The following is a 14,368-nucleotide window of genomic DNA, read 5'->3' as shown; positions in this document are numbered from 1 at the left end:
TAGTCAAAATGTGGAGGATTGACGCTCACGCTGTGGCTTCCCCTTCACACATTTCCCCTCCTACACTCTGCTCTGAACAGATTACACTTGATCTAAAGCGTATGCACCGTAACACCATAGTGAGAAGTCAGTTGTGTTTTCTATTCTATTTTCCTAATGGACATTACCAGAAATGTCTCTGTACCAAAGGATAAGGAGTTTTCACACACACACACACACACACACACACACACACACACACACACACACACACACACACACACACACACACACACACACACACACACACACACACAAAAAAAAACTCTTGACGTTCGCTGTACATAGAAAAAGTGTCAGCATCACAAAACAGAATGATTTGTTCCCGCTAACTGAAAATGACTGTGTTTGAGCCCCGATAAGTACGTGTCCTCGGTGGCGGGCTGGCGTTGCGAGTGGCCGAAAGGTAATTCTTTCCCTTCTCTCCTCCATACGCCTTTTTAGATAAGGCACCGCATTTCTCCAGGCTTGGGGACGAGGAGGTGAACGCTGCACAAAATGCAACTTTCCAGTGTGTGGCTGCTGGAAAGGCTTCCGAGGCTGACAAATTTCTCCTGGAGGTGAGTGGTTCATTTATCCACCGATGAATTTATGCTACCTGTTGGACTTGGACTCGAAATGAAATTCTTTATATTTTTCTTAGACACAAAGTGTGGTCTTGTAGAACTATTAAAGCTGATTTTTTTTTCTTCATATATAGCGTCTCGTTATATTGTGCATAATTGATATCCATTATAATACTCATTCAGTCCTGACATCAAAAGTAGTCCTATTTTCTCCCCTCACATTGCTCGCTGAGTGCCATTATGCATCAGTTTTGTGTGCTTGACCCTACAGCACCTTGATCTATAATATAAAGAAGGCTTGTAATTCATGTTACTTAAGTGACATTACAGAACAAGCAGTCATGTCACAAGAAAAGGAGACTTTTTAATTTCAGTCCATAATAGCTCGCCAGCAGTACAAGAAATTGCACTTTAATCTTAACTTTCTTTGAATGAACTTCTTTTACTTTCTTGTTTTATTTTTCCAACAAATTCCCTTTTTGTTTGGGGGTTGCGTTGTAGCTATTGATGTATAGTGCGACGGTCACAGCGGGCCTACCGAGGCAGCCATATTTTGTTTTCTCCCGGTCTCAATATTTTTCTTCATAGAACCACAGTGACTGTCGTCTTGTGGTTGTGTGGTGGTCCGTGACTTAAGTGTAAGAGCCGCTGAAGCAAAAACCAAAATGTTTGTGTTGCTCTCCACATGCTCGCATGCTAATGCTAGCATAAGATAAGCATCAATACAAAGCATTCAATTGACCTTTTCTCTCTAAGAGAGCAATGTCTGATGTTAATGAAATTCCCTATAATTTTTTATCATCTAATCATGATAGGTTTTCCAAAAGTATGGTGCTTTTGATGCATCACTAATTACTAAGATCTCAATAGGATTATGTTTGCGGTTAATAAAGCATGCCTAATTATCTAATGAGTGAATTCCCACCATTGGAATGTGTGATATTTTGTCAGGATTAAATTAGACAAATGCCACTGACATTCTAATTTATATTTGACAATGTTTTTTTGTTTTTTTTTATGACTGATGCGATAACTGATTGATAGCCATCTATTCTTTAACATTGTCTTTTCTTAGTCATCAGGAATTTATTCTTTGCAGTAAATACAATGGTCACAACTAAATATTGTTATCTGCTCTCCATTCCATTTTATGGTTGTAAAATTCTTTCCCATTTCAAACAGTCACGTTATGGCATTTAGTAGATGAACTTGTCTGACCTTGTCCGTTCATGTTTTCCAGAGACACAACGGGGAGATTATAACCAGTGCGACGGTCAAGCACCTAAGTCACCGGCGTTTTGTGGTATCGTTCCAGCTAGACAGCGTCCAGAGGTCAGATCAAGACCTTTACCGCTGCATCACTCAGTCCCCCAAGGGATCGGGGGTTTCGAACTTTGCAGAACTCATTGTAAAAGGTAAAGCTTTATCTCCTTTGTCCTGGGGTCTCTAATGTTATTTTCTTCTTCCTTTCTCGTGTTTGAGAGGAAAGAATGATGGTTGGTATATAAAATATAGAGATTTAAAAGATGTTGGACATGAGTTCATTGAAGTTCCAGTCTGGAAATGCTGAAAACATGTTCAAAGACTTGATTGTGCCACTTGTCGTCGGTTGGAAAATTCTGTCTCCCGGACATATATGTCTGAGTTGGTATCAAAGTGGCTACCCGTCGTCATCTCCTGTCATAAAGCTGCTCACTTGACTTGGTCTCCTGCAGTCCTGTCATATCATGTACCACAGATGGTGACCTCAGTCCCATTAGTCACTCCAACCCTACAGCCTGACACCACTTTGACAGCATAGTAATGACATGGCTGTGAGGTGGTTTGCTGGCAAAACATATCAAGCCTCAGCAAAGGGGGACAATGAGAACTTGGAAATAAGAATGTCACACTCTCACTCTTCTTCCCCTTTGCTGACCTTTAGCACTACATTTTTTGAGACCAAATTTCGGAAGTGTGTGTCAAAGTGGTCAGACTTCACATGGAGCAGTAACCAAGAAGTAGATTTCAGTTTGAGAAGGTTCGGACACTCCTGATGTAGACAATTTGGGAAGAAACTAAAACTCCACACTGAAAATCTCAACAAAGATTAGAACCCGTTATGAATTTTTGTATTTCTCTGTTATTTTTAACAGTGCTGCTGGTCTAAATATAATATAATATAATATAATATAATATAATATAATATAATATAATATAATATAATATAATATAATATAGATTTATTTATCTGGTCTGCAGCCATCAAAGTGATTTCGTGCCCACACCATTTTCCCGTTATTCATACGGCACTGTCTGCGGATGAAATTTGGTTTTGCATTTAGGTTCAGATATTGACGCCTCAAAGATGAGGAGCTGTAGGAGTAAAAATGGGGTTCTCTAGCGACGTATAAATCCTGTTAAGAAAGGGCCCTCAAAAGACAGGGGGCGCCTCTGCTGGAATGACAGATTAGTCACAGCCACACATCTCACTGTGATCTTTTCTTGTGCTTTGTCCTCATTCCCTTTTGCGCTCCCTTCCTTTCCTTACACCATCGCCCGTGTAATTGTTCAGCAGCTTAGATGTGCGAGTAACTGACCGTTGGGCTTGAAATTAATCCCCAGTTGGCAATCTCAACTGACAGTAAGGAGACACTCTTCTTTTATGGTGAAATGGATGAAGGGCGCCTAAATTTTCTGTGGCAAAGGTTGTTTGATTGTTTTCACACCAGTTTTTTTTTTTTCACGTTCCGCTTAATATATGCGGGTATGTGAAGGCCTTGTTAACCGTTGTGACTAATTTGCTATTTGAATTTAGCATGAGATGCTCACATCCTTCAGTCCCTTAGGGCCCATTTAGTAATTCTCACCGGCGTTGATGAGGAGTTCAATTAGCCAAACAGCGTCAAAATTCTTTCACCAGTTTAATTGATCTTTTCTTCTGTTTCTAAACAGTACCACCTTCTCCTATCGCACCACCTCAGCTGCTGCGTGCTGGCTCCACTTACCTAATCGTCCAGCTCAACACCAATTCCATCCTTGGAGATGGGCCCATTATTCGAAAAGAGATTGAGTATCGCGCCAGTCAGTCTCCATGGTCCGAGGTGCACGGAGTGAACATGGTGACCTACAAGCTGTGGCACCTGGATCCCGACACCGAATACCACATCAGTGTGCTGTTGACTCGGCCGGGAGAAGGCGGCACAGGCCCACCTGGACCTCCGCTAGTTAGCAGGACCAAGTGTGCTGGTGAGTTCATCCAACATCTTATAATTTGAAGTCATGCCTCTGTGATCTCTGAAAGAAAGTTCAGGAGTGAGTTGCAATGACACGCGCAGGTATTTCTACTGCAAATCAGTTGACTTTTATGTCTGAATACAAATACGGGATTGCCGTTGTTCCTGACAGCTGCTACGGCTGATAAACGCGTGCGTTGGTAACACAAAAGCCAACGCAGACTTTTTTGCATGTTATTGAATTTCATGCCCACTTTTTAATATGGCAGGAGTATCCAAACAAAAGTTACATTTTATTTGTATGTCATCATGCATATTATCTAGATAATGATAAATGTTCTGTGCCATGATTTATTGACAAAAGTGTTGGTTTTGAGTAATTTTTTTCGTTTACCAGGCTTCAATGGTGTATAAAACACACCACGCTGAGTTCTTGATATCATACAGTGACTCAAATGGAACTTGCCAACTCATAAATTGGTTCAAGAAAAAAAAAAAGCTATATTTGCACAAAATATGCCTTGCCTAAACTTTGCTCCAGTATCTGTGTCATTTTTCTGAAAGATGATTGATTTTAAGAATCAAAGCCAAGATCATCAGCTCAAAACCAGCTCCCCACCGATATCTAAAATTAAAGTGCTGTATTGTGACCATCGGGTAAAATTCAATCAGGGGAAGTGATTGATAAGTTTGGACTCATTCACTGTGACACACTTATCGTCTTAGAAAAGTCTACATTTGCTATCGCTAACGTTCTCCTAACTCTGGAGCTGAAAGCGCAGAATAGGAGACTTCCTCTTGGCAGCACGGGCATATCGATTTGACGCTTATTTGAAAGATAAGAGCTGGCTGACTATATTAGTCGACCCAAAGCGGTCACCTTTGCTATCTACTAAAGGACAATTTTTTAAGTCAAATAAATGACACCCTAGCAACATTTGGAGAATTTCCAGGTTTGATGGTTTGGGGAATGAGGAATTAAAAGACATTAAGCCCAGTGTCTTTGGCTGAATGTATTTATTCGAGCAGCTGTTCTCTTGGATATGGATCAAATTTTTTATCTCCTTTGCAGAATATATTCTCGCTCGAGATTCGAACCTAGACCTCTTGACTGGGAGGCAGAACTATTAACCTCTAAGACACAGTGTTGCCTAGTTGCACATATTCTGAATAATTGTCGATTATATTGCAAAATGAATCTGGTTGCCCCCAGTTGGTCAAATATTTTATCTTGTTTGCACAATATTTTCTGGATCGAGATTCGAACCGGGACCTCTTGACTGCGAGGCAGAACGATTAACCTGTTGCGCATATTCTGAATAATCGTCGATCATATCGCAAAATGAATCGGGTTGCCCCCAGTTGGGCTTCCTTCAAAATGAACATTTTGCAGCGCCTGCCAACATCTCTCTTCCCGACTCATCTGTCAATGTAGACACCAAACACCTGGGGAGATGAGCAGCAGTCCACCGTCATGCTTCAAGCTAGCACGGTGTGCCATCGTAATGTCACCGTACTCGCACACACGCACAAATGAAGACCGCCTATATCTGTACGTCGCAGACACGCATTAAACGGAGATCTTTGTGTAGCCCAAAGGCACTCGTCATGTCATTCATGGTCATCACTCTTTTTGTGCCTAACAGTCTCCTCCTGCCACACAGCATCCCTCACAAATCTCTCCTGCGCTCCAGCGACCGAACCCCCCCCCCCCCCCCCCCTCCACCACCTTCCCCAATGACATATTAAAACCGTCCTTGTGTCCCCACAGCCAAAAACAACCTCATTCATCAGTAACCATGATTGAACTCACATGCACATCTCCAACATTCACAACATGAAACAGAGTAAATAACAATAGATAATAGCAGCCCAAAAACTGGATGGCGGACAAAAGAGGAGGAGAGGAGGCCGATGTGTGGGTGAGGTTATTTTCTCTTTGTGACATTTAATGTGCACAGTGAATGGGGAGGAAGGTGAAGCAATAAAAGGGCTTCATAGTTGCTGGTGTCAGTGTTTGTGAAAGTCATTAAACTCCTTTAATGAGCATTTACATTTCAATGGCTGCCATTGGTTTGTTCAACCATGTGGGATGAGTAATGTTATGCGCTTTACTGCACACTGATAAAAAAGGGAACTAGGATTGGTGAAATCAAACACGCTTGTCGTGCTGCTTTTTCAGACTCGGTTCCATGAACCTTGTTTGTGTATTTATAGTGGATCACGTTTCTGTGATCCACTCATTGTTGTCACAGTGAGATATAACAATGCAAAAAGTTCTCCACCTGGTGCAACTCACCTTCTTGACCTTCCCGCAGACTGCAATCACCAACTGCTCAGAGCTCCACCGTCTCAACCATCTGGTCGACACTACCCCTTGCTGACCCCACATACGATCTCCCAATCCTCATCGCCCCCTTGCCGTTGGCCTGATTAAGTTTGAGCACGAGAAAATTGACGGTGGGGCTGTTGTGGCGAGCTGGTAATTATCTAGTGAGCATAAGGGATTTTTTTTTTGGGAAAGCACGTTTTGCAGCTCCAGCACTGTGACTAATCTGCCGCCATGCCGAGTCTTCTCCCTTCCAATCATTTTGGGTAGCTGGCTCCATCACACCAATCCACTTCCTCGGGCGGGTACTGTAAAACTAATCTCCGTGAATGTGAACATGGGTCTCTACCTGCTACCCAGGTATGCTTGATGAGCCATTTCTTTAATTATCAGCAAAGTGTATGAGCACAGCCCGGAACGCCTCAAGTAAATCACGGAGGATAGGTGAACATTTGTACTCCAGGTGGTCCCTGAAGTACTGTGCAGTAATGGACCTCCAACTGCTTCTGGGTCACTGAAGGTGCCCATGGATGCCCCCGCCGCTCTTGGAGCTAGCGCCACTTTGTATGGGGCCGACCCGACACTGAAGCCGGACAGAAATTTGAGAAATTACCAGTGCGACGGCTGACGGCAAACAAGGATCAATCACAGTACAAAGTGTTATGCAGTTATAAAGTAAAATTTAAATAATCTCCAACTAAATGTTCATTTTCAAATATATATATGAACAAACCGCTAATATAATAGAATGTCAATGGAGTTTTCCATTGTGTTAGCATTAAGCTATTTGGGCCTAGCTTTAGGCTGGTCTTTGATTGTTGAAAACACAATTTCTTTTAATTCCTCTTATTTCATATTTACTTTGACAATAAAATTCTACTGAGAGTGTCAGTAAACAGCTTGAAGTCTTTTTTGAAGATTTCTTTCCAAATTTGCCAAAGTGCTGCCTTGTTATGAAGTGAGTTAAGGTCGCTGCTACAATTTTTATCAACATGCATGGAAAATATTGTCAAAGTAAAACTAAACATTTGATATGTTAGCAGAATTAAATCAACCTTTTCATCTTTTGAGGAATATAACCGTAATCGCTACACACATATTTATTAAAAGAGACTCTACACACATTGTCCGAATACTTCTGAACTTAACCGTGTGTAAATGCACTTTTGGAATGTTTTGAATTCACGTACACCGAATGAAAGACAAGACACGAACGTCCTCGTATGTTTATTCCCTCGTCTGACTCAGTCAGTCCAAATCACCTCCTCAGCCGCGACGTAGCTGTCCCGTGTCACAGTTTTAGCAGAGACAACAAAACAGAACCTGTCACTTCCAATCTCACGTCGGATCTCTTAGGATCAACACCACGCTTTGAGCTTTTCGAGCTTGTTGGGGCGGCTGCGGGGTGTCAGCGAATAGCCGCCCCGTGGCACAGCAACAAATAGGACGAGGCAAGGCTTGGCACGATGTCCACTTTGAGAAAAGCCACAATGAACACACTGTGGCCTGTTTGCTGCCGCTTTTTATCAAGCCACCATTTAAAGGCCACTCTTTATTTGATTCGGACTGTGCAGACTCTCAATTACACCTCTGAAATACTTTGCAGCCACTCTCAACACTGCTACTTTTGTATGTATGCTGTTGTTTACGAATCGTTTTTTTTTTTCCACCACATTAATCTGCGCGAGGTTGGAGCCAATGTTTTGGTCATTTTTCTATCTTGTACAAAAGCAAATGAAGAGAGGCGGCCAGTGACTGCAGCTAGCCCTCTGTGTAGATTGGAAGTGTCACAGCATTTTACTTCAATATAATTGCTACCACAGGCAGTAATAAATGCAAATGAAGTTGGGTATTGTATACAATGTTATTTCCCGCTTGTTGTAGTGCTTCACCCTGCATAAAATAGCAAGTGAAGAGATGATGAAGTGGCACAGCAATATAGAAAGAAAGTTATGTATATTAGGGCATTAAAAGATGGGCTATTTGCATGTAGTGTACTCGCGAGCATCTTTCAAATTAAATTAGTCGACAACTTTCTGCTTAATGATGCACCTGCCATCTTATTAAGCTTCCGTGCACTAGTCAGTAAAAAAAAAAAAAAAAAGGCTGAATAACCTCATCTTAACTTGCGCGAAACCCTGCTATCAACCTGCTGTTAGGCCCCGCCCCCTCGCCCATTCCCCATATGTCTTATGATAATTAAAAACTGTCTAACGTTACGTTGTTTGGCATAAAAAAAGGCGTTGACTGTGTTCATAACTGATGAATGCCCCCATTGATGGTGAGGATGTCCTTGGCTTTGGGATGCCCTCCTGAACACTGGAGGTTCTGTCCGTTGCTCCACAAAAGCCTCTGTGTATCTTTCAGTATTCATGGAAAAAAAGAGAGTTGTCATTCTTATAGCAACATTAACACCGATACGACCAGAATGAACTAGCTTTCTTCTAAAAATACGCAATGAGTCGTCAAGTGAGCGCCTTTGAATTTGATAGTTCTGATTTTTCTTTTTTTTTTTTGAGAATTAAACCACAGGGCAAAGAATGAGGACTACTAGTTAAAAATGAAACCAGTTGAGAGTAACATGAAGCAGCGCACTGTCCGTTTAATTAGCACAAGTGTCATGTGTTCTAGCTGTGCTGAAGAAGGAGCTGTAAGCAAGCAACTGTTGCGTTTGTTGCTCAAGCTGTTTCGAGAACGGAAATATCTAAAGGACTGCCAAAGTGGCTGTGGAAAACAATGACATCTTTAAAAATGCTCTGGAATAACAAATATTCATTTCAGTAGTAACCTTCCAATACACTTTAAGTGGGTCAGGCTAAGTAACGTGTGGTCGAACTCTCATGATCAACTCAATATTCCAAATTGATAGGCCGAACATATAAAATCACATTTCTATTTAAGCGTTTTTAACTATAATTGTCAGAAATTGAATTTTGGTGGGACATAAAAACTTGATCTGTTTAATGTATGTCTATATTTGAATGCTCAATTCAAGACACAAAAAAACACAAATCCGGGCCAAAGCGACGTCTCACTGTGCCCGTTTTTAAATGTACGAGAAGTCAAAGCCTGTTGAAGAAAACAATTTTCTCATGTAGAATAGATGGCAAGGAATTGATCAAACAGCACCAACAGCTAACAGCGGAAGAAGGCACATGGCCACCTAGTGAGTCGGAAGTTAAATTGCCATGAGAAAAAAACAACTTTTAAATGGAAAAGTTTTCCCTGATAATTTCCATTTCTATGAAGACTGTATATCAATTCATCTCATGCTTCCTGTTTGTTTTTTCCCCCCATCCATCCAGAGCCCATGCGTGCACTACGAGGCCTGACAGCCACAGACATCCAACCCAGGCAGTTGTCCCTACTGTGGGAGAACTTAGCCTTCAACGTGACACGCTGCCACACCTACTCAGTGTCCCTTTGCTACCGCTACACAACGGCGGGAGGCGGCGGCGGCCACAACACCACCGTGCGTGAATGCCTGGCCGTGGAGCACAACGCCTCACGCTTCACGCTGCGTGATCTGCCGCCCTACCACGGCATCCATGTCCGTCTGTCACTGGCCAACCCGGAGGGCAAGAAAGAGGGCAGAGAGGTCACCTTCCAGACTGAGGAAGACAGTAAGTCTCAGGGAGGAGGTTGGGGGAAAAAAGAATCAAAACAAAACAAAACAAAACAAACAAGATGACAGCATATAATCATCAACACTGTTTTGTGCTATTTTAGAATTTGCTTTCCACAAATGTGTTTTTATTTTCTGTTTTCCCGCCCATACATGGTTTTAAAAGCATTTTTGTTTCCCGTCGTATATCGACGTCTGCTTGAGCGAAGCACATTACATTCCATTTCTCCCACTAAAGTGAATCATATATTAGCTTGTCTGTCAGTGATTACCATCTGTTGTTTACTAAATGCTGGCAGCACAGTATTTGTTTTTCAAATGCGCTACGAGTCAAAAGGATATGGCTGGCGGCCAGCTTCACGTATCCGCCGCCGCCGTTTCGTTCTTCACAGTCACCCACACTTACTGTTATATCGTCTTGATGGATCGCATCAATTAGTTCAATAGCTAATTTCACTTTGAATGTCAGATGAGACTGTTACAGCTCGTTGAAACGGTTGCTTTAGCATTCCAAGTCACCATACAAAGTGCATCACATTCCTCTTTGCCGACACATTTCATCCATCATAGGCTGGTTATGATGTGAAGATGAAGAGTATTATGTAACTTTTCCTTTCTTTTTTTTCTCCCCCTGATACATTAATTCAGAGCATGGCGTTCTAGCAGGCTGGATTAGCATAATAAAAGGTGCTTTTCATAATTCAAAAAATATATCTGTCACCCCAATAACCCTTCGATAGCTCTCTCTTTGCTTCCTTCTCATCCGCGGGTAATACTTTATATTTTCACACATTATTGGCACCATAACCGAGGTCAAATCACTTTTTTTTTCCCCCATGCTAACAAGGCAAAACAGTTGGGGAATGAACAACTGCAAGGCAGAAAACAGTTTTCTATTTCCCCGAATATCAATATGAATATGACCGAGTTTATTTTGATAACAATGTCTTGCAGTCCCAGGAGGCATAGCACCAGAGTCGCTGACCTTCACTCCATTGGATGACATGATCTTCCTGAAATGGGAGGAGCCACTTGAGCCCAATGGCCTTATTACCCAGTATGAGGTGAGTATTATAAAACAAATGTCACACACACTATAGGTAGAAACATCTGCTGACTCCATTTTGTAAGATCACATGATAAATGTGTTTGAAAAAAGATTCTGCCATTTCTGCTGAATAGGGGTAACTATTTTTCCCCCCAGCTGGCTGGTATGTCCTTTAGGGTAAAGCACTTTTATTATTTTGGTTCAACACTAGGTGAACTAATTTTTACTACACCATTGGCAAGAACGAACAGTGTATCTACACTGTTTGATCCAATTATTTTTCCCTTTGTTTATTTTTGTAATTGTTTCTGGAACTGTTCCTGACACTCCCAACGTCTTCCATAGTATCACTCTCCTGCACATGGTTTCATTTGGAGAAACACAATGCTTGACTGCTCTGCTGCAACCGGTGATGGCGACTTATCTATTATTGCACATTTTGCACCATCCAGAATTTAACTCCTGACATACAGCAGATGAAAAGACAAAATCACCAGTTTCCTAACACAAACTAATTACAGTGGAGCTGCCAAAGACAAAAAAAACCTTAAGGACACACAATTTGGAATTCAATCTACATCTTTTGGATAAAGAATTAGTACCACCGAAGGGGACCAGCGATTACAAAGACCATAGATCTTAAAAATGAGTACAAAGTGATAAGCAGTGGATGTGAATTATGCTCGCACTCATTTTGGCTGCTCAGTACAATGCCGCTCATCATTATTTATTGTTTGTCTAGAAGGCCCTGTGATTGGCTGGGAATCAGTCCTCAGGTTTGACCCGCCCAGAATCAGCTGAGATGTAATGAGAACAAGAGTTATCAAAAATTTATGCACATTTTGTACCAGTGATGATCTGATTCACTGAGCTTGTATGAATTAGTTGTCTTCATTCTTTCTCACTGACAATATATCATAAAATTGGATTCGAAGCATAAACCAGATCCAGCCTCATTAATAGATAACACATGTCACATACATGTGTGATGCTGTCGGCCATGTTGTCGAGCAACGTTTTCCTGCCTCGGCTTCCTTGTGACGTTCTTTCAAAGATAATATTTGCGCTATGACAGACCACTTTGCAAATTATTATGCAAATTATGTTTTTCCCAGATTTTTCTAAATTGTCTAATTGCAAATGGCCCTCGGCATAATTCTAACTTAATCAACTGTTAGAGAATAATTGAATTTGAATAGTTACATTTTAGCAGAGGAACTCTGATAGCGACTTTGTATTCTTGTATCTATTGAACAATTTTTTTCAGCAGCTTCTTCTTGAATTTCACAATCATTTGCACAATAACTTGGAAGTGCAGTCGATTGTTGCTTGTGGATCTCCCTCAGCTGACGATATACAGAGCTATAGAAAGTTTCTTCATTTTACTCGCACTAAACCATTGTCCACTCTTGCCTGTGCCCATCGACTGTATTACAAGCCTTCAAATGCGCCTTGCTCAGCAGGATTTTTTTTCCAGCACCAATAAAAGCTCTTCTAGAGATAATCAGTAAATCTGTGGCTCGAGTGGTATCTCAAGCCAACCGCACACTTGAGCGATGCGTCCAAAAGCAACTGAAGTGGACTGTTGCGGCGGTGACAAACTCTTGGCAACTCTTCACATCTACCGAGATGCCGCAACAAGAAAACCTGAATTGGGTTTTGAGGTTTCCATGTCGTGTATTGTTTTCTTAATGACCCGCAAAAACATGGCAAGATTGTCAAGGAAGAAAAATAAGGAGTCCTGACGTGCAACAATTTTTTTGTCGGGACTGGACTATCCCAAAATTCCCAATGGCCACCATGTTATTTGTGTTTGCGAGACTTCTTTACAGCTCATAAAGGTCTTCTTGCTCATCCTTGTCAGATTTCTGCAAGGGAATTAAATAGTCAAGTTCTCCCAACTTAAAAGCTGTTGACAGTCCCATGACTTGTCATGTTTTTACTTCTGTTTGCCTCCAGATTAGTTACCAGAGCATCGAGTCATCTGATCCCGGCATCAACGTCCCAGGACCAAGAAGAACCGTCTCCAAGCTAAAGAACGAGACCTATCACATGTTCTCCAATCTTCACCCAGGAACCACCTACTTGATCTCTGTACGAGCTCGTACGGGGAAGGGCTTTGGCCAGACAGCCCTGACTGAAATCACCACAAACATCTCGGGTATTGTATTACTCCATCTGCACTGGACCATCTGGCCACAAACATCTTATGCAGATTTTGAAAGATGGAATCACAAGGCATCATGTTCAGAAATTGCTTTTCTTGTTCCAGGCAGACTTATAAACCACAATGAAGGATAATTAAAACTGTTTTATTTGCCAACTGAGAATGCTATTTATAGATATTAATATTGCGACATAGAGTCAGTCGTGCTTTCTGGGAAAATACTCACGCACCACAGTTGTAGATCTTTTCTTTCCATTTTTGAGGAAAAGTGTGACCAGTAACTGGAACACGCACTTAACAGTTAACACGGGAAATTACAAGTTTGCATGTTATACCTTTTGTGTTGCTCTACTTTCACTCTTTGACATTAAATTCACAGAACAGATACAAGCATAGCATCCTCCAATTTTCCAAAAAGAAAAAAACATTCTTTGCGAACCCGACCTTGCCAAATTGCCCATCCTTAAGCAGTAATGTGAACACTATTGGCTGTACTTTGTGCCATCACTTTTATCATTGGAGCACGCAAATTCACCTCCGAATTCAAACAACTGCAAATGTGAATTTTCTTTTGACCACTCCATTTTTCTATTGTAGAAGCGATTTTTCCATAGCATCTCTCAGGCTGTCATCTTGTCCTCACGACATTAATTAACTTGTGGAGAAACATCACCAAGAGCACTCAGCTGAATGTTATTTATCAAGAAGTATGTTGCGTGTGTTCTTGGGAACCGCCAGTCACATCTGGGACTCTCCGAGCTTATTAATGCTGATGGAAATGCGGCCTTGCTCTTTGTCTCTCCTTTTAATGGCGCATTTGTGCTTGTTTAGGGATTGCATTGCACCTCTTAGGTACGCTGGGAGAAGGCACGCCAACCGCGCCTCGCTCGCACTGCCTAAATCTCTCTTCTGAGAGGTCGTTTTGTTTAATTATAGATTAAAAGCACAATCTCTACCTCCTGGCTGTATGTCATAGAAAACTGTGGCACAAAGCCAGTTTGTAAAAAGTGCCCAAAAGTCTTTGTAGAGCTTTCCTCAACTCCCTCTGCTGGCCCTAGATTCACTTAAACGGAGTACTGTATCTCTCAACTTGGCAGCTTGCAATCACTGAACACTTTAGCGACGCTAACGTTTTTGCAAACTATAGCCATCGCCGCGTATCCACACGTGTACGTTCGATTATACGTATTCTTCAAGGTCAGTCTACCCGTCAAGACATCAACATTAGCCTTGCTTGAAAAGTAAATGTATGGCCAGTCACTCCCTTTGCCCTTAATTAATGCCCAAACCTAATTTATTTCACTAGTGGATGCTTTGGTGTAAGCCAACCATTTTTAATATAGTAATCATTTATTCTACATGAATAGTTTTCACTCTCC

At 41.6% G+C, this 14,368-nt stretch overlaps 1 protein-coding gene across 4 annotated transcripts in view; it reads left to right on the top strand.

Annotated features, from left to right (window-relative positions):
• The window catches only part of ptprub (protein tyrosine phosphatase receptor type Ub), a 116,474-nt gene that overhangs the window by 67,576 nt on the left and 34,530 nt on the right, over positions 1-14,368 (top strand). For all 4 annotated transcript variants that reach the window (XM_085918166.1, XM_085918164.1, XM_085918165.1 and 1 more), the window contains exons 5-10: positions 484-599; positions 1,846-2,020; positions 3,540-3,833; positions 9,455-9,772; positions 10,729-10,838; positions 12,782-12,983. In XM_085918166.1, coding sequence (XP_085774292.1) covers positions 484-599; positions 1,846-2,020; positions 3,540-3,833; positions 9,455-9,772; positions 10,729-10,838; positions 12,782-12,983 — 1,215 coding nt within the window. The remainder of the gene's footprint in view (positions 1-483; positions 600-1,845; positions 2,021-3,539; positions 3,834-9,454; positions 9,773-10,728; positions 10,839-12,781; positions 12,984-14,368) is intronic.

Source organism: Syngnathus leptorhynchus, chromosome 8 (genome assembly GCF_054491065.1).
Source record: "Syngnathus leptorhynchus isolate UIUO chromosome 8, UIUO_Slep, whole genome shotgun sequence".
In the NCBI taxonomy this organism is placed as follows: domain Eukaryota; kingdom Metazoa; phylum Chordata; class Actinopteri; order Syngnathiformes; family Syngnathidae; genus Syngnathus; species Syngnathus leptorhynchus.
This window is presented reverse-complemented; position numbering and strand designations above follow the sequence as displayed.